Source organism: Leuresthes tenuis, unplaced genomic scaffold (genome assembly GCF_036924035.1).
Source record: "Leuresthes tenuis unplaced genomic scaffold, fLeuTen1.0.hap1 SCAF_8, whole genome shotgun sequence".
Lineage (NCBI taxonomy): Eukaryota > Metazoa > Chordata > Actinopteri > Atheriniformes > Atherinopsidae > Leuresthes > Leuresthes tenuis.
Window position 1 is genome coordinate 15,572,978 of NW_027325362.1, and position 20,232 is coordinate 15,593,209.

General features: G+C 41.4%; 1 protein-coding gene across 2 annotated transcripts in view; it reads right to left on the reverse strand.

Annotated features, from left to right (window-relative positions):
- Positions 1-5,658: 5,658 nt before the first annotated feature.
- ptpn20 (protein tyrosine phosphatase non-receptor type 20) overlaps positions 5,659-20,232 on the reverse strand; it is a 28,379-nt gene continuing 13,805 nt past the window's right edge. Inside the window, exons 24-46 of one of the 2 annotated variants that reach the window (XM_072391053.1) lie at positions 19,989-20,074; positions 19,307-19,478; positions 18,590-18,801; positions 17,121-17,219; positions 16,480-17,021; positions 15,470-16,076; positions 15,147-15,317; positions 14,883-15,057; positions 14,578-14,788; positions 14,454-14,491; positions 14,088-14,174; positions 13,273-13,334; positions 12,733-12,894; positions 12,402-12,651; positions 12,197-12,288; positions 11,952-12,034; positions 10,556-10,689; positions 10,312-10,460; positions 9,970-10,060; positions 8,543-8,877; positions 8,245-8,460; positions 7,785-7,847; positions 5,659-7,692 (exon numbers count right to left, since the gene is read on the reverse strand). In XM_072391053.1, the coding sequence (XP_072247154.1) occupies positions 7,582-7,692; positions 7,785-7,847; positions 8,245-8,460; positions 8,543-8,877; positions 9,970-10,060; positions 10,312-10,460; positions 10,556-10,689; positions 11,952-12,034; positions 12,197-12,288; positions 12,402-12,651; positions 12,733-12,894; positions 13,273-13,334; positions 14,088-14,174; positions 14,454-14,491; positions 14,578-14,788; positions 14,883-15,057; positions 15,147-15,317; positions 15,470-16,076; positions 16,480-17,021; positions 17,121-17,219; positions 18,590-18,801; positions 19,307-19,478; positions 19,989-20,074 (4,148 nt within the window). In that variant the 3' untranslated portion in view covers positions 5,659-7,581. Of the gene's footprint in view, positions 7,693-7,784; positions 7,848-8,244; positions 8,461-8,542; positions 8,878-9,969; positions 10,061-10,311; positions 10,461-10,555; positions 10,690-11,951; positions 12,035-12,196; positions 12,289-12,401; positions 12,652-12,732; positions 12,895-13,272; positions 13,335-14,087; positions 14,175-14,453; positions 14,492-14,577; positions 14,789-14,882; positions 15,058-15,146; positions 15,318-15,469; positions 16,077-16,479; positions 17,022-17,120; positions 17,220-18,589; positions 18,802-19,306; positions 19,479-19,988; positions 20,075-20,232 lie in introns of those variants that run through there. The other variant, XM_072391052.1, reaches the window with a different exon arrangement.

Sequence of the window (20,232 nt, forward strand, 5' to 3'; positions counted from 1 at the left end):
ACCCGGAGCAAAGGTCTCATCAGTGCCTGTCCCCATCAGAGGCCTCTCTGCCTGTCAAAGTCACATTTTAATCGCAAACATAATTTGAATTTACACTAATGAATACAAATGACTCCCAGGACTCCACAAGCTGAAAGTAATAAATTATTATCGCTGCTAACAATCGCATTTCTGAAGCTGTTTTTCAATTAGAAGGCCCTCTGGAGATGATCCTGGAGGGCGCGCTCAAATGAAGACAAACGATACCCATCGCATCGCCATGCGTCTCCTCCTCTGATCTAATAGCTTTCTAATTCTGGAACATCTTCGACGTGACGAGGCGTGAGGCCTTTTTTCTCCAAACCTCGATGAGAAAGTCACTTAATGGAGAGCAGGTGTTAATCAACCTTGCTCCAAAGTGGCATGATTTAGGAGGGACTTTGACAAAGAGAACATCGTCCTTGCCACTCAGTGACACAGGCCATTCAATGCACAAAGGGGGCCTTTTCTGCATGTTCCAGTTTTTTTTTTTTGTTTTGTTTCATTTTCCATTCAGTACTATTAAATCCAGAAATCCCATCGTCCAAATTCAAATTTGACACATTGCACTGAAAGGAGTATGAAGAGAGTAAAGATTAAAAAAAGACAAAGAGAAAGCCATATTTAGCCTGATTTCAAATCCATGTATGTGTGGTTACCAGTAGTCTTAAAAAATATCAGTAAAAGGTAGTTTAAATGTCTTGTGGCTCATTTTGTTTCCTCTGGTAAAGGTGATCAACAAAACCAAAGTTTATGTCCTTTGACAAGTGCTCATTTTCTCTGGCTGCTTGGAGTGGTCACATGTTAATTGTAGGGAATTATGGTAAAGGAAAAAAAGGCCTTTTCTGAGCTCCGTTGAAGGATTCTGTACTTGGAGCTGCAGTGCACACAAACCAAGATCCCAAAATGCAGTTTTTTTAAACTCCTATGGTCTAAAAGAGGACTAAGTGAATAATTCTGCTGCTGATTGCTTCTGATGTAGACATGCCATCAAAATAAACCACTGTTGTACTGATGAAGTCACTTACTTAAATACACAACAGTGCTCTATTCACTGCACCCTAATCAATATTTATGCTGCTTTCATGGTGCCAACAGATTTGTGACATTTATATTTCAGCCATAATTATACTAAGCTGGTTTGGTAAGAGACATAAAAAAATAACAAATGGAAAGGATGATGGAAAGAATCAAATTTTTCCTCTCTGCACACTAATCAATTTTCAGTGTCGATCCATTTTTAGATTCACCATGCTTCTCTGTCAGGTGTCCAGTGTTTACTTTCAGAAAAGTTTGTGTAGTGTAAATTGTTGTAATGATCTGTGGAATGATTTGTTTTTGGAATTATCAGACACAATATAATGGACAAGGAGGAGATGAATTTACTAGATACTTCAGAAAATTAGTCATTCACATCAACATTAAATGATATTCCAGACCACACTCCCAGCTCAAAACTAGAATTCCAGTGGTGAGTCCAGCGAACCTTTTTCACACAACCAACTTAAGATAATTGCACATGAACATACAAGAAGAGACCATAATCATGATCGGCTGTCTTTGACAAATCCGTGGTGTTTGAAAGTCTGGAAAGCCACAAAAGTGACATTCTGCTCAAAGAGCGAATGAATGGCTCTCTGTGTGTCTGTCAGAGGGCTGTCATCACAGAGGAGCCTGTGGGGTCGACTTACAAAGGACACGGTCAACAACAGCACAGAAAAACACATTAGTGACCATTTATTTGTACTGCTTCAACTAAGTGTAATATGATATAGAGACAGCTCTATATCTACTTCCTTGGAAGACAAGTGTCCACAGTGTCGTACAGCTGCTATCTGTGGCATAGGGAAAGTGTTTTAGTCACCTTCACTGTGTTAATGTACCTAGGTGGCTTAATATCTCTTCTTCTTCCAGTATTAGCTATCACTCAATGTGTGGCAACTTCAACAGAAACTCTCACAGGAAACATTGACATTGCAACTGAAACACAAAAAAGAGGCTCAAGACTCACCTTTTTAATCAGGCTTTTATTTGATTTTATTGATTTCCTTTATTCATTTTAATCAAACTTTGTATCATACTTTTGTTCTATAGTATTGTAATGATAAGTTTTAACTACATGTTTTCGTTAGACGTTTTAACTACACGAGCTGAAAAGCATTTGATCTATTTTGTTCATTTTACTACTTTAGTTTTTCAGTTTTTTAACCGCAGTGTTTCCTCATGGGGGCCTACCATGCTGGGAGCTGCTTTTGGTCCACTAACGGGGGTGCTGTCCCGTGGACTGCTCTGACCCAGGTGACCGGAGGGCTCTGCACCTTGATGTTGGGCCTCTTTGTCTGCCCAGGTTGGGATGGTCTCTGTGGCGGTGCTCCCTGTAGTCGTGGGCCGGGAGCCCTCTCAATGTGGTCGGCCCCCAAGGGTGGCTTTTTCTTTGCCTTAGGGCTCGGTGCCCGGCCATGTCTCTGTCTAATAGTGCAGACCAACACGCAGTGGGTCTGAGCTTGTGTGTTTGTGTGTGCACGCGCGTGTGTGTCTGTATGTCTCTGTGTCTCTCTGGGTATTTATAGGGTTGGTATGTTTAATCATTGTTGTTTTTAGCCTCTGTGAGGCACTTTGTGTTGCTTTTTAAGTATGAAAGGTGCCATATAAATAAAATTTGATTGGATTTTTATTTGATTTAATATAGGTTGTTTGTTCATACCCTTAAATGTGACCCAAGGCGTCTTGTAAAGCATTGCTCCTATTGGGCAGAAGGAAAATACAACTCACATGAGCATTTCTATATCAGAGCAGACACCATTCTAAAGTGTTTCATTTAAGAAGGCACAAACCTCTCATTAAGAGGAAGGAGGAATGGCACAGCAACCAACATATGTTCCAACCTAAAATTTGATCAAAAACTTTTGTCACTTCAGAGTTACGGCTAAAATACATTCTTTTTACAATTCAACCGTAACACTCGTGGACACAATTTATATAGGGTTGAGTAACACAACATGTTATGGTGAACTTTGTCACTTCCTGGTTGGCTTAATGCTGCAATATCACTTGCTTAGGGTTAGAAATCATAGACTGTATAAAAGTTTTAGTTTCCTGGTTAGTCTACAGTAATGCATACGCAGTTGTTCTCATGGCCACTAGATGTCACATATTATTTATAACAAAGTTATTGGCCTGCCTGCATAAACAAACACTACATAGGTATAGAACAGTTTCAAGAAAACAGTGTTGATTATGAATGAACTCTCAGAGAATGATCTGACTTTTTCACATATGGTAAACGAGCACTTTCTTTTATTAAAACTATGTATCTCAAAATTTGGTGGTTTAAATTCTTTATAGGCTGCACATAGGGTTCCTGGTTCAAATCCTGGCTGGGGCCTGTCTGTGTGGAGTTTGTATGTCCTTCCCGTGTATGCAGGGGTTCTCTCTGGGCACTCCGGCTTCCTCCCACCTCCCAAAAACATGTAAGTCAGGGTAATTGGTGAATTTTAAATTGACTTCTAGGAGTGAGTGTGACTGTGAGTGTGGATAGTTTGTCTCGTTTGTCTCTGTGTGGCCCTGTGATGGACTGGCGACCTGTCCAAGATGTAGCCTGCTTCTTGCCCAATGAAATCTGGGATAAGCTCCAGCCTCCCTAAGACTTTGAATTGAATTAAACAATTTGAACCAATCTGAAGAATAATGTATAATCACAAATCTGAAAACAACCCAATGAAATGTTATGATTACTATGTAAAACATTCATACTCAAAGACTGCATAGTTGTGTGCAAATTTATCACTTATAAAATTCAGCCACACGTGTACAGTTTAAGTTTGTGTTTGTCGCTACTGAAATACAAACCAATAATTTATTCAGTAATTTAAATTTGAAGGATTTTTAAACATTCTATTGTAAATCTTTTTTTTTTTATTTGTCCAGTCACAAAGCTGTTTCATACCCCTTAGTGCAGTGTATCTTCCAACCTTCATCAATGCTTTCAGGTCCTTGAGCTCAACTTGAAGTTTGCTGGCTGATAAGAAAATACAACTTAGAATTCATCCTTGTGTTTTTCCAGAGAATCCAATCTGATTACAACGGAGTCTATTTTGCAAGCATTCTGCAGGGATGTAATTCTCAGTGTTCTTGAGATCAGCTGCAGGAGGTTCACACTTAAACTTTTCAACCCTAAAAGAGTTGAGGATTCACTGTGACAAATACATGGTGTGCATGCAAACCTTATCTCACCCCAAAGAACTTTTATTTCAAATTTTGGTCAGATCTCAAAGTGTCTGCATGGCTCAAATAGTGGAAAAATGTGCACCGAGTGACGCCTAAAACAGAAGTTTTCCATTTAGCCAAAAATTGCTTAGATTTAAATCTCTTTCTAAATAGTCTGCAGCTGTGCTGTCGCTCTGAAAAAAGCAGAAAGTGAATATATGTCTAAAGTAATCGTACTACGTAAAGAAAAGTCATGTAATATCCTCATCATGCATGACCAAAGTGTATCCTTATTGGGTTAACAGATGGGTTCCCAAAATGAAAGAAAATACAGATGAAAACACAAGTTCCAAATGATTTTGAAGGATTTTAGAAAGAATGACAGAGATGCAAGTTAAAATTTGACAGGAGTGAGCAATGAAGCAGGAAAGGAAGATAGAACATTTTTAGAGGGTGGTGTGCAGGTGTGTGTGTGTGGAGGGGGTTAACAGCACATAAGTTGTGTGCTATGTCCTAATCAGTAGAAAAAGAAAACAGACTTGTGCCTGTGTTACACTGAGTCCAACAGAGAGCCAAAAGATTTACTGAAAGCACATGCTCACCTTTCCACACATTTCACTGGCCTTTAAATCACACTGTCTTGCTCATCAGCCCTGTTAATGGATTTACCACCAACTATCTTCCCAGCTCTTCATGTTCCAGTTGTATATTGTGGGATTATGCAAGATAATTAATGCTGTATGGAACGCGTTTCCTTTTCCAATCTTTGGTCACATTCCTCTAACGCAGCTGAAATTGGAGCTCAGCTGATTTACAGCAATCAGCCTCCCTACTTATATGATCTTTGTGCCAGTACGCCAGTCAGTAATTCTTCCTTCACTTTGTGATTTGAAAGTCAGCTCTTTAATGAAATGATACAGCTATAAACTGGAATGGGTCTTCAATAACTTGAGCTGTAATAACTTATAGCAATAACAAGGTCTGTGCAAAGAGAATTAGAAGGAAGAGGGTTGGGTGACTGGGGGATAGTGCATTTGTGTGAGTGGAGTGGTGGTTGATATAGTGCACAAGGGCAAAGGGACTACACATAAAAAACAGAGTAAAAAGTGAGCAAGTAAATCTGCTATGTCCCCTGCATCATGTTTATATGTGTGCAGGGTGTGCGGTGTGTTTCCAGGGGTTTCCATGCTGCCACAAAAGGCCCCTGTGAGACCAACTTATTTACCCTGCAGTAAAACCCGAGAGGGAGTATACCCTGCAGTAAAAGTGGAGAGGAGGTGCCGAGGAATTAGATTTAGGGCCACCTCCGGCTCTCTGTTCTGTGTGTGCCGTCAGGGAAAAACCCTCTGTGCCGCTCTTGTTCCATTGTTGAACTTGAGTTATGTTGTGTGTTCAGAGTCATGGGTAAAATGTGTTGGATAACACACAAACAAGTTTCAGAATAGGTTTTAATTAAAGAGAGAGGTATTACATTGTTCTCAGTTATTGGTTACATAGTCGCTGGTACAGTGACAAGTTATTAATTTAGCATAAATAAGCAGTTGTGCAGTTAAGGGTTATTACATTTCACAATGCTGTTGCATAAGCATTTGCTTGACTGTACAAGATGCATTTTCACATATGAATGCAAAATGTGCTTTTGCTTGTTCTTTCCAAGATGTGAGGCAGAAAACTTATCAACGCGATCTCAAAGAGAACTTGCACATAACCAAGGGTTTTCGTATCGCTGGAAACCAGGCGACCAGCATTGAGCGAAGAGATGTTACATATGCAGTACAGAGGGTAAGCACAGCCACACACGTGGCAAAGGTACAGTACTGCATATGTCTTCCCAGCATGCTCCGAACAATTTGGAAAATGGTATCAGGTAAGAGAGCAACATTCTAAACCCCCTTCCTAGTGGAGAGGGTTGCTTTTGTTACATTCCACATTTTCATCATGTTCAAGTACGATCAAACTGCAGGACAGGACGTCTGCACTTTTTGAGTCTGCATGCAATAAGAGAGCTGGTGTGTGTGTGTTTGTTAGCAGCTGAATGAACAAAGCTTACAAGCAGTGACATCCAAAGTTGAGGTTGAGACCAGCAGCTATGAATCATCTTTGATCTGTGATTTGGGGATGTACCTGTGTTGCTTTTAGCAACGTCTAAAGTGGCAAAATGGAAAGTTTGTAAACCTCATCATATTTTTTGCATTTTTGACTGAGTTGTATTAAATTAGCTGTGGAATACAGATAAAGGATGTTAACACATAACAAATTACACCTAGAAGCCACGCAACTAATCAGCTAAACTACACTGAAATTACTTTTGTACATTTTACAAAAAAAAAAAAAGGATACTTAATGTTAACACTTTGTCCAAATCTAAGTAAAAGAGTGAGTTGAAAATGTATTAACTCATTCAAACATTTGTTATATTGAACCATTCTTTATCTGTATTAGGATGTGCAGGTTGTGTTTAAAACATTGATAGTGTTTTGTATAAAATGAGCCCACAAACAAAAAAAGATAGGCGGTGTGCAGACATCACACTGTTGTCATAGTTACAATCAAACTACTAAGATGAGATGTAATCCTCCTCTGGTTTGGTTCAACCAAACCTTAACCTCAGACCACAAACTGACCAAAAGCTTTATATTCAATCTAACTACTGTGCTCATACATCAGTTTCTTGCTTTATGTCCCCACCCGCTTGTGACAAACAGCCTGGGTTCATTGTGATGCAAGTGGGGTGTGTCTTTCCAAGGCACTTGATTCTTTTAATTTCCTCAGATGATGAATTGAAAAATTTTTGATGTTGCACTTTCACATATGCTCTCCCTCTCCAGGGTAAAAAAAAATGCACTTAAATGACATGAAAACACATTGCTTAATGAAATGCTACTCAATATGGAGTTAAATAGATGTTAACACAGGGGTGATTATTGTACACTTGTGCACATTGATGACAGATGAACGATATAACGATTACCAGATTTCCAATTCCATGCAGTATGACTTCAGAATAAATGTCATTTGAACAATCAAAAGACAATAAATCAAACTGCGACACAAAATAAAAAAAGATGCTTTAGACAGAAGGCAAATGACTAAACCTGAAAAGGCAAAATAACCTCAGTGATCTAAATTAAGTTGACATAATCACAGCACTGAGAACACATAACCAAACAAACGAACAACAAAAAAAATGAAGTCATTGTAGCAAAACACAAATGAACAGATTTTAAAGCTAACAAAACTAACAACTGCCAAAAGCGATTCACCAGTGAATCACTCTGCTGTGATAGACCGCACATGTTTGAACGTATGCAGCCTACGCTTTACAGGTATATGTAGCTGAGCTGAAGATGGAAACATTCAAACTAATTTGTGGTCTCTCGGACTTTCTGGCTGCCACTGGTTGCCTTGAAGCTGTAAAATCCCCTGTAAAACGTCCAACCACACTTTGAAGCAGAAGAGGTACTGTTCCTGAAACAAGATGGACAAAGGACATGTGTAGCTTTTGGAAATGTCTCTTTTTAGAAGAAAATAATAAATAATAAAGCTCCTTTTGCACTGACCTTGGTTTGAATCATCCCATGCCGCTGAAGTCTCATCTCTTTTACAATGTCGCTCACACTAATCTGAAAACAGACAGACAGATGACACAACTACAGCGTGACTGTTAGCTTTGGCTGTATTCCATTTGTAAAATGAACAACCATTGAACAAAACTAAGGGTACATTTCATGGTACCAACTTGTGACTCAGAAATCGTTCTCATTCAGCCATCAATGTTCTACTAGTTTAAATGCACTGGAGTAGTGAGGAGTGGAGGCTTCTTCAGGAGCCCAGAGAGAGCATACTTAGCAAAAGTCTTTTATCAAGCAGACATATATATTGCACATTTCTATCTGTGGGACACAATCTGACATGATAAGTATTGAGATATTGAGTCTGAATGGCAATTTCCCTTACAAAACTATGACCAAGTGATATGGTAAACTTATTAGTTAACATAACAGATTGGCCTCCACTTACAGGCAAGTCTTTTTCAATGAGGTTAATGATGATGTCGGTACAGATGAGAACTCCTGTGCGTCCGATGCCTGCGCTGCAGTGAACGGTGATTGGCCCCTTGTGGTGCACTGCCCTCATGTAGCGGATGAAGCGAACGAGCTGCTCAGAGCAGTGTGGCACGCCGTGGTCAGGCCACTGTGTGAACTTCAGGTGATGAACAATGTGTGTATCACCAGTCTGGAATGACAAGTAGCTGAACTTTTACGCAAGCCTCTTCAAAATGTAACTTCAAAATGACAACACTGTACTCCTTTCTCACCTCTATGTCCACCATGCGGATGACTTTGATGTGGAAATATTCCAGGTACTGTTGGTTATCCAGGTGAAGCCTGTACCTGCCTGTGTCCAAGGGCGTGCTTCGCTTTTCTGGCCAGTACTTGTGACACTTGATCCTTCCCCGTTCTACCTCCTGGGTCATCATGGAAATGACATCAGATTTGTTTTCCCAGATCATCTGCCAGAAGGCCTGAACAGTGGAGGGCAGAGGCCCCTGGCAGGAGATGTAGAAGAACTCCTCAGCTCCGACTTGCATGCGAATGAAGCTTGCATTGATGTAGTCCTGCTTCTCTCCAATGGCAACGCGCGTTTGGTCATCTATGGAAAAAAAAAAAAAAGAAACAGAAAGAACACCCTAATTTATGTGTAATTTTTAGAAACAACAAACAATATCTTGATTTTGCCACAACCATGCATATGATGGTAAAATAAAGTTAAGGAAACATCCCTGCAGTCTGGAGCTCAACAAACTGGTGCTGTAAACACATTGACTGATGGTGAGGGGAGTGACAGACCTAAGAAAATTTGGAATGTTTACTGGGTCCCACTTTTGAAGTCCAAAAAGCCACAAAATGGATACTGAAAATTAAATGCAAGCAGGGTATTTGGACAGTAAATAACTTGACTTTTTCTAAGCACTTGCACAAACAGCATTTGCAACAATCTGCAAGGCATATGGTGAGGGGCAGTGGTATTAATTCCACTGGGGGTCACTACTTGTTTTATCACAGTCATTCATCTTAACCCTGACCCATTTCACCCCTGCACTCTGTGAGGGTTTGAGAAGAAAACACTTCTGTACACGCTGCACATGCGCGGATCTGTGTTTGTGTGTTTGGCAGCTCTGTTTACATTAATGACATTCCTTGGCTAATCTTTGAAAGCAGAAAATTCATGCGTGCACACACACACACACACACACACACACACACACACACACACACACACACACACACACACACACACACACACACACACACACACACACACACACACACACACACACACACACACACACACACACAGTTTTTCTCTACGCGTCTATTCCAAGTAATTCATTATGGTAATACACTTTGTAATACAATTTGTTTCTTCATTTGTAGATCTAAATCCTGGATAATAAGGATCCTCATCATCACTTACTTGGGAGGCTTGGAGAAAATTATACTGCAGTGTGGTACGAGCAAATTATCGACTAAATGTGGGAGACGGAAAAGGCTGTGCAGAAATTACTGAAGCTATGTAAACAAATATCTCTACTTTCTTCAATTAAAACATAGAGTCAGTTTATGCCTTCTGGTTGAACAGTGCCAACAAACAGGCTCTCCTATATGCCTCTGTCTGTGAGTAACCAGCTTTTACAAGCTTTACTACGCATTCTGCCCGAGAACGTGCAAGAGCTCCTCTTACAGGGTAGGATGTCTCTGTAGCGGTTCTTGTCTCTGTTCTCAGGTGCTTTTCCCACCAGACAGTTGTCAGAAGGCTTCAGATGCTCCAGAGCCTGCAATGAACAACATAGGCAGAAAACAGGAAGAATATGATCGCCATGGAAATAGTCTCAGTGTGTGTCTGCATCACTGCTGCAAGTCATGGTGCGTTAGAAATTCTATATCGCTATAATATGTGGATCAATGCTGGAGAAGTCAGTGGCGTGCTACCTAATTTATGCAGCTTTCAAGTCAATTCTACAGAGGTGAAGTACACTGCTTTGTTGATGCGTACACATAACCACTGTCCATAACACATACGCACCATGAACTCTTTGAGCAGTTCCTGCTGGTCGACCTGATGCTGAAGGATCTGGATGAGCGCTTTGACCCTGGAGCCTGAATACTGACTGGACTTGGCTGGAATTATGATCGCTAGACTGGCCAGTTCCTCGTGTGATACTAAGGGTGGGCCTGAGGAAAAGAGCAACCCTTGGCTTTTATTGCCCTGCGAAAATAAACATTTCATTTCGAGAACGTGAAAGCAGTAGTAAAAAATGACTTAACACCTGTTTGGGGGGAGGACACTTCCTGACTTGTGGTGTCAAATACGTCATCATCCTCTTCGCTGCTCCAACCGTCTGACTGGGTTTTCCGGATGTCTTTGCAGGACTGGTCCAAAAGTTTGGTCACAATTTGTTTCCTGAGGGAGTCAGGAGGCAGGGGTGAGACCACACCATTTTTACTCTTCAGTAGGGAGGGATGAAATCATGCAAGGCTGAGTTTCCTTTTCCTGCGTCTTTCCCACCTAAAATGCAGTATATACAAGAAGCTAAAATACACTCTTGGTCAAAAATATTGCCATCATTGAACTGTAAGTACAGAATTTCGAATGTGTTCAGGAATCAGTGAAGGCGAACAAAATCTGTATAATCAAAATTGTTTGAATGAAACGGCCAAAGTTAGTGAACAACAAAACTGTATTTCATTTAGATGATTGAAAAATATACCCTGGACACAATTACTGGCACCCTTCACTAGTACTTGGTTTCAGAACCTTTGGCAACAAAGACAACCATTAAATGATTATTGTGAGCATGTAGAAGCATCCTGCACCAGTCTACTGACCGTGTCTGTCACTGGCTGTGTGTTCAAGCTCATTAAAGTTGGCAGAAGTCTGTTTTGCAATGGGAAAATTCAGTTCTACAAAAGTTTTTCATTTAACCTGAGTCAAGACTAAGACCTTTCCTAAACTCTATTATACCTCATTTTCTGATTACACCATTATATCGGTGCATTCACTGCTTTTAGCACCAGAGCAATCTTACTTCATGTTTACTTTAGAGAGCATGTTCTTTTCCTTCTGAGCTTGATCTAATAGTTTATTAACAAACACAAGCTCTGAATGCCCAAAGAGCTCTCTTTGTTAGACTGTTTTTGCAAACTCTTTGTTGCTTTTTGTGCCTTTCCTTTAATAGTGCTGTCATCCTTTGCCTTGACCCACATATTACCGATTAGTTCAGTTTGCAGGTTAGGGACTCTAGGATTAGATTGCTCCTGGTGAGCCTGAAGCTGTTTCGATGTTCTTCTCTGAATTCATATTTACTTACAATTCAGCAGTGGCAACATTTCTAATCAGGACTGTGTGTGTGAACTTCTTCTGTTTTTTTTAGGTTACAAAGACTAATCTTATACATTTCCTAAATATCCTTTCCTAAATATTTCCTAAAACTTTTCTTTTTTTTGTGTGTGTCTTACTGGGGCTGATAGTTCAAATACAATAACATGTATTCCAGGTGACACATATTGTGTCATTTCTATTGCTCTTTGCTCCCTCCTTGTGGTTGAGAGTGGAACTCCAGCACATCAGATGAAAAGAGGAAGCAGGAGGAAGAGGTGGAGAAGGGAGATAGGAGAGGAAATACACAGACAATACAAGAGGAGAGACGTTCGGGATGTTAATACCTGTCAGAGGCTCCATGCAACATGTCAGTGACATTGAGAGATGGGCAGCAAGCTTGATGAGAGGGGGAGCTGTTACAACTCTCCTGTTCCACAGACAAGCAGCCAGAGGAGGCAACAGACAGGAGGACCAAGATGTTAGTAGATGTTAGTAAATAGGTAAGGAGGGGTGTGATCTAACTTAAAAAATACACATAGTTTAAAATATTACACTACAGTTCATGAGCGTTTATCCTTGATAGTGTTACCTCTTTAACTGAAGTCTCATCTATTACAACGGTCACTCTGTGAGGTGGGGGAGGTGGTGAGGTTAGGATAACTTCTGTGTCTGAATTTATTTCTGAAACACAAATTTCAGCTGTCAATAAATGTCAGGATACAACTTTATAAATTTCCTTGATGTTGTCTGTTAAGATGACACTGAGCAAGAAAGAGAGTTGTTGGAATTCATACCAGGAGGATGCTCAATTGGCCTACTCAGCATGATGTCAGGTGTGGAGCAGGCATCGGGGCTGGATACCGGAGCCGGCTGCTCGGCAAAAATAGCTTCTGTTTGTGCGGACATGTTTGGTGGTGTAGGTGACTCAGCGTAGGTCAGGGGCAGGATGTCTCTGCAGATGGTGAGCTGAACAGTACCCTCAGCTTTACGCAGGATATCCACCACCTTGCTGTGGCTCAGCCCGGACACAATCACACCGTTCACCTGGTATATACAAAGTAACAATCATAGTCTTTTTGTGCAATGGGGGTAATAAATCAGTCAAGCTATATGATGGAGGATTACCTCTAACAGAATGTCCCCCACTCTCAGCCGACCGTCCTGCTCGGCTGCTCCGCCGGAGCAGATTTCTCTCACTCTGAGCATGCTGCCATTTGTTCCCCCGATCAAAGCGAAGCCGAGACCTCCACCTTCTGGTTTTTTGAATTCCACTTGCATGATGCAACTCTACAGGGAGAAAAAAACAAAAACAAAATAGAGAATTTGGTGAACATTAGAGATGGATAGTGTCACGATCAAGGGTTTTTGATGCTAGCTTATTTACATATAGCTTATGTCAATTTACAGGAGCCCATTATGTTTTACAAAAACTATCATTATGTTGTGAATACGACACGACAAGCGGACAGTAATATCATCAAACAGAATGTTCTCGCACACCGACATCGAGTAGAATCATGTTACAAGTTTGATTCCAGAAACACTTGAAAAGATGGGCTGCTTAAGAAACACACACGATGAAAAGAGGATGCGGGTGACAACATTAAAGGGGCACATGAGAAACAAGGAGCCGCTGGAAAAAACGAGATATGTTCATGAACTTACATCCTGCTCTTGGGAGAGAGAGAGGCATCTGAACCTCCCAACAGTCGTACACACAGCTTCAGCTGAAAAACAAGAAGAGTTATTGATGAAGTAGCTTCCAACGTTGAGAAGTCCTGTTATTGCACCCATTATAATGCTTTCTGAAAACAACAACCAAACTATTAAAAGCTAAATAAGGGGTGGTGTCTGGAATTTGGCCCTCCGCTAACAGTGGAACTTCCATACACGCAGCCAATTTCAGGCAATGGAATTTCCAAAACAATCGCACGGGAAAAAAACAACACACCAACCTCCCACCTCTTCACCCATTTTTGGAGAAGTGTTGATGGGTGCCTCTCTTCTATGACAGATGAACAAGGCTGAGCTTTTCAGAGTGATCCTCTCTGCTATCCCTTACTGCTCCATGTACTGTCACCAGGCAACTGAGCTCCCAACTCCATAGACCACTGGTTGTATGGCTCTCAGTGTGTGCGTGTGTGTGTGTGTGTGATGCATTTAACGTTGCAGTCCAATACACCAGTGGAGGCCCAGAGGCTTGCTAATTATTAATCCTGCTGTGAGAGTCCAGGATCTGTCTGTCAGTATTCAGAGCACACACACACACACAAACACATGCATGCACACAGACGCTCACACAGACTCACACAGCTGCAGAGACCTATCTGTCAGCACCAAGCTCCGGCTTCACACAGACAATGGGACAACAGGGAAAAGGGTGAAAGGGAACCAGTTACGTTGCAAGTAGAACATGCTGATGGAGAGTTTGGAGGAGGTAAACGGAGAATTACATGAGGTAATGGAAAGAAAAAACTCACTGTCTTCAGTAGGAAACTGTTTCTCGGGAGAGGATGGCTCTTCAAAACGAGCAAAGAACCTCCTGTCCTTTTTCCAATCAAAGAGACCTGTTACACAAAAACTTGTTCAGAGCTTATAGATTAGATAAGAAAACAATTTGTTTGCATTACCACAGCTACAAAATGCAAAGACAAGCAGTCACCTTTCTTCCCATTACACTAATGTGTTTGTCTAGTTGTCACTATTCAGGTCATGACAAGCATATCTGGTTTCTAGGCAATCCATCGGTGCAGTTGATGCATAACAACCAAAACTATCCTGTGTATGGGTCATTGACTGAACTCAAGCATGTGAAACCATGCCATAAATCCATCGGAATTTCTTACCATTCCACTTAGCCTTTGGGTTGACTGGCTGCTCTTCTCTGTGACAAACAAAAATGACAGAATTATAAAAGAGAAACAAAAACATAAGCACCAATGCGAGTGTCTATCCTTAGATGGCACATACCTGATGACTTTAAGCTTAACCTTACGCGGGGCGATCTCACATGCTTTGACTGCATCCTCTAAAGTCATTCCCAGGGTGCATCTGCCACTAATGTACAGGATCTTGTCTTTGGGTTGGACGCTGCCCTCCTCGCTGGCTGGGGAGCCTGACACCACCTCCAAACAGTAGATGCCCTGCCATTTGCTGCCAATACCACCTGTCAGTTTTATTCCTGGAGAGGGCACACACACAGATTTATTCAAATAATACTGACTGTTGTGATTGATGTGTCTATTAAATGACCAAAATGATGTACAAGGTCCCACCCAGCTGTCCTGAAGGTGTCTTGTGGAGAACAATGTCAGGCAGGCTGTCACAGGAAGGTGGAGCCACCAAGTTGCTTACTGCTCTCCCCACTGTCATATTCAGTCTTCTCGGAGATGACCTGAGAATCGTCATGGTGACATCATCTGCCACTTTGGTAACGTTGTGCCCATTTACCTGAAAGAAAATGACAGAGAATGGTTTGATAAAACCAAAATCGCATGTTGTTTTCAAATATGCAGGCACGTTTCGAGTCATGTGCATACTATGATCAGCCTGTCCCCTGCCCTGAGCCGCCCATCCGCCTTGGCTGGGTTGTCCAGTATTTCTTGTATGTAATAGCAGTTGTCCAGTTTGCTTCGAGTGATGGTAAACCCAAAGCTTCCACTCCGGGACTTAGTCAGAACCACTGTAAGCTCAAACTCTTTAACCAGCCCCTGTCAGGAAAGAAAAAGATGAATATGTATCTCAATCTCATGTCAAAGTTACAAAAAAATCTTCAAATTACATTACTGGAATGTTTGCAAGCATTTCCCAAAACATATATTTATACATTCTACTCAGGTAAGAGTAGAACTCTTCTACTTACCTTTCTCCGACTCTCCTCCTCTTCTTCGTCAAGCTCTTCATCATCATCATCATTTGTGTAATCTCTTACTTTCCTCTCCGGTTCTTCTCTGAGCTGCGTGTGGCTTTCGGCAGGCGGGACAAGCACTGTGGACGGCAGCGTTGACACACCGGCACAGGGAGGCACAGAGGAGATAATCTGGGCTGTGATGGGGGTCGGTGGTGGAGGCTGAGGTGGAGGCACCATAGGCCGAATGTTCTTGGAGGTGGCTTTGTAGTGACTTGGAAGGAGCGCTTGCTGGATCGGGTGATGCACGGTCTTCGGTGGCTGCGTTGTGAGCGGCTGGGATGAGTGGGCCATGGGGCAAGAGGCCGAGGTGTCAGACGAAAGGTTGAGTGGCGAAATGTTGGTAGTAGGGATGTGGGAACTGAGGTTTGCAGTCTGAAAGCTGCTGGAAGTTTGAGAGCCGAAGTCTGTGGGGTTTGTTATTGAAGTGTTGTCGATGGGAAGGCTGTGAGGGGCCTCCATTGTGGAGCTGATGGTTAGGTACTCTTCATCTGCCATGATGGTCAGTCCGTTTCCCATAAGGCAGTAGGTCACACTTCCATCAGCCTCCTCTCTGATTCCACTGCAAATAAGGAGGCGCCAAAATGTACAATCACAAGTGTGGGAGCAGTTTAAATGTCTGAATACAGCTAAATGCTTCACTGATGATGCTCATTGGCAGTATATGAGTTGTGAATGAGTAACAATCTTTTCTAGAGCCATAATATCCAGCAGGTGAACGCAGTAATGATCTGGTAGTAAACAAACAACTTGATATGATGTTTAGATAGTCAAGTAGTAATTTAAGAAATTTTTTTATACACATTCATAGTTGGTTTGACTTAGTAAAGCAGTTATAAACTGTCTATTTCTTTTATTTGACAATACAAGCTTTAAGGGGGGAATAATGGATGAAAACATCTGACAAGAAATTAATACAGAAACTTAATCATTTTCATGTGTGTCTCCTGTATGCTATATATTACCTGGTATATACAGATTGAGAGGAAGTCTTAGAGTAAACATCCATCGACATCACAGCTGAGCTCAGTGTCGTTGCAGCCTCCTTCTCTTCTCCATCCATGTTCCTTCTTTTAGTGTCTCCTCCCTTTTGTTTCCCCGGTTCCTCATCGGTTGGTTGTGGCTCTGGTGGAGGTGGGGGTGGAGAGGCAGTTGCAGGTGAGGCAGGTGAGGCGGGCGATGGTAGTGACAAAGGTGACGCCGGCGAGACTGGTGATGGAGGAGATGTGGGTAATGTTGGTGAGGGCGGTGTGCGAGGTGGAGACGGAAAAGGCTGGTCATCATCCTGAATGTCACCATCCAGACTGTTTTGGCTCTCCGGAGGTGGTGGAGCTGCAGGAAGCTCAGGGCTTTTCTCTGTTGTGTTGGTGAGATCTTCCTCCTGGGTGTGGGGCACCGTCTGCACACGTACGCTGACCTTATCTGGCGACTTAAGGAACTGGCTGTAGTCTTCTCCGAGTCGGATATCCAGAGAATGGGATCGAACCTCTCGTACGGGCGCAGGACTCTATAGAGACAGACAAAAGATAACAAAGTTCATCTGGATTTCGGCCTTCCATGGGACTTATTATAAGGTTTGTACGGTGATCTGTGTCTGTTTACATACCAGTGAGTTATAATCTACATCATAGAGTACTCCAGAACCTGGTCGGCAGATCAGCAGATGAACCTCCGATGGTGCTCCACGAAGCAAGAACAAGACCCTCTGAGACAAATCAGAAAAGTGTCTTGATCAAAGAATGTTGGGCTTGGGCATCTATCTGATGATCATATATTTGAAAGAGCCTGTATTAATACCATTGTGCTTTCCTTAGCAGTGTATAAAAGGTTGAATGGCACAAACACTGTGACACAACTAGCTTGCTATTTTCAGTCGTAAGTGATTAAAGGATTAGTGAACAAATGACGTGGCCGTGATCTTAAGAAAGAACAGGGCCACTAGTGTTGCTAGTACACAATCATTCATATTGTACACACACAAGTTCATTCATAGTATTAATGTCCAGACAGAATGACCCACTGTGTTTTCATAATCGCATGAAGTTTTAAGCTCTCTCCCTCTCTCATATTCATAGTTCGGTCCACGTTTCAACGTTAGAACATGCATGAATAATCAAAGCATACAAGCCACTTTCCTGAAAAGTTGGGAAGTTTTCTAAATGCAAAAAAAACTTAAATCTAGTGTATTGATTTGAACTTATCTTTGACATACAATACTACAAAATACATTTTGCTCAATGGTTTCACTGACCAACTTCATTGTATCTAGAAAATATAAACAAATCTAGAATTTGATGCCAAAAATACTTAAAAGACTTTCATACGATTACTACTTTACTAGTTTTTTTCCAGAGGAATCTGTGCCCCTTCTTGCTTAATACAAGACTTAAGCTTATTAGTCTGTGCTCTTTGTTGTCTGATTCTTATCAGTCAAGCATATACACTCTGTGTTTATGACGCTACGCTGCGGTAAGTTGTGCAGAATGACGTCTGGTATTGTCCTGCTGAAATAACCGTGGACCTCCCTGTAAAACAAGTCACCTCTGATGATACTAAATGTCCCTCCAAAACTGCAACATCAGCCTCTGCAGTAGTGGTACCTTTCCATATACATTAGTTACCTGTACTATTCATTGAGATTTTCCAAGATTTTCACAACATCTTTTCACAACATTATCCACTGGAGGTGTAGAAAGAAAGCCAAAGTGTGGCACAAAATGGTAAACAACGACTCATCCTTGCTTGGAAAGACTGAATCTTTGGTGGATGCTCCTTTCATCCTAACCTGTCACCAGTTAATCTGCTGACTGCAGAATCTTCCAGAATGGTGTTACTTGTATATTCTTGAAATTTTCTTTTTTTGGGTGTGTTTGCTGACATCAAATTCCAGAAAACACTAAGCATTAATTTCCTTTGTCTTTATCTCTATTAAATAATGTAAAACAAATTTACAAATTACAATTTTTAAGTTCTTCATGAAGATCTTAGAAAACTTCTCGAAATTAGGATAGTATATGTAATAAAAACCGTGCTTATGAATAAGGAACATTTTTGGTTTAAATATGCAAATCCAACCTGGTATGAGAGATCTTTGACGCGCTCTTTGTTGACAGACAGAATTACATCTCCCTCCCGCAGCAGGCCACTTTCTAGTGCTGGCTGACCTGGGAACAGACGTTTAATGCGGACCACGCTACCACGGTCTGCCGCAGAGTAAAGGTGTGAGATGTAAAAGCTGAAGCCGAGACCAGACAAACTCTTCTTCAGTACCACTTCATGAGTGTTTTCTAGAAGACAGAGAAGATGAAGGGAAGGGAAGGGAATTTTGGACTATTAACATGTGCTGTGCAATCTTTAATCTGCAATTTAATACACTGTGATCAAAAACTATTAATCAGTCTCACCACCAAGTATGTTATTCTGAGAGAAGACCTTATTTTTGCAAAAATATATGCAATGATTCTCCTTTTTTCACAATCTGCCCCACATTTCTTTTTACTATTTCTATTGGAAAAAAATCAATAAAAAAACAGGCTTTGTAGAGAAGAAGACCTCTTCTTTTAACCAGCAAACAGGCATCTTCAAGGTTTCAGTGTGTGCAGTCTCAGGGGACTGAGGCAGCATCAGCCCTGGACGACTGACAGCTACCACAATGTAGCTGTCAGATGACTCACAGTCACCTCTGGGCCATGTGTGTGAGTGTGTGTCTGTGTTTGTGTGCACAACACTAACTGTCTGACTTTTTTTTTTTTTTTTGAAAGCGAGTATGTGCCTCTTCCTCTCCCCTCTCACCATCAGTTACAAAGCTGTAGTCCTTGGCACGGCCACTCAAGGTCGTTTCCATGGAGACTTCGGTCCTGGGGGGCTGTGTGTATGATGTACTGTGGACCATGGCAGCACAGGGCGAGTCAGGTCTGGACTCCAAGACTGCTGTGGGCTCCCTTTCCAACAGCAAGTTCACCACCTGAGGTGAACAGATAGGCACCCGTAAACCCCATTCATATGTTGAAGGTACACAATTAACTGCACACCGTTATGGCTTACATAAAAATAATAATGTGCAGTATCACCTTGTTTTGTCCATGTTTATGATTAGCTGTGGATGAAGTGAATTGCCAAAGATTCTCTAGATTAGTGTAAACATCAGGGAAATATTTCAAGGGGCCACTGAGTGCTTGTAGGTAGGCTTAATGCTGTATTCCAGAAGTAGTTTCTCACACCTTTGTAATTCAGATTTTTTGTCATGATATGCTAAGTTTAATAAACTAAAATAACTTCAGTTACTTTATGGTTAAAATATTAATAATAATACTAACTAGAGTGAGAAATTCTAATAAAATACTGTTCAGAATCAACATGATAAAAATAATTTGTAGCAGTTTATTCTGAAGAGGACAGTGAAATTAGAACATATGTGTAAATGTGTTATATTGCATGTGTGTATATATATGTGTGTGCGTGTGTGTGTGCATACCTCCCCGGTCCTCTTGAGGGACTCGACAGCTTGTTGGTGAGTCACCCCCCTCAGGTTGGACCTGTCAACCTCCAGCAGTCTGTCACCTGTCATATGCACAAATACAAATCTCATCATCATTAGCAACGTCAATTATGTAAACGGTTTGCATGCGAGTGAGCGTGTTTGGTTGATGGGCACGTCAACAAATCTAAAAATCGTCCCTGCTCACTGAGGCATAAACAAGCAGACACAGACTCGGTGG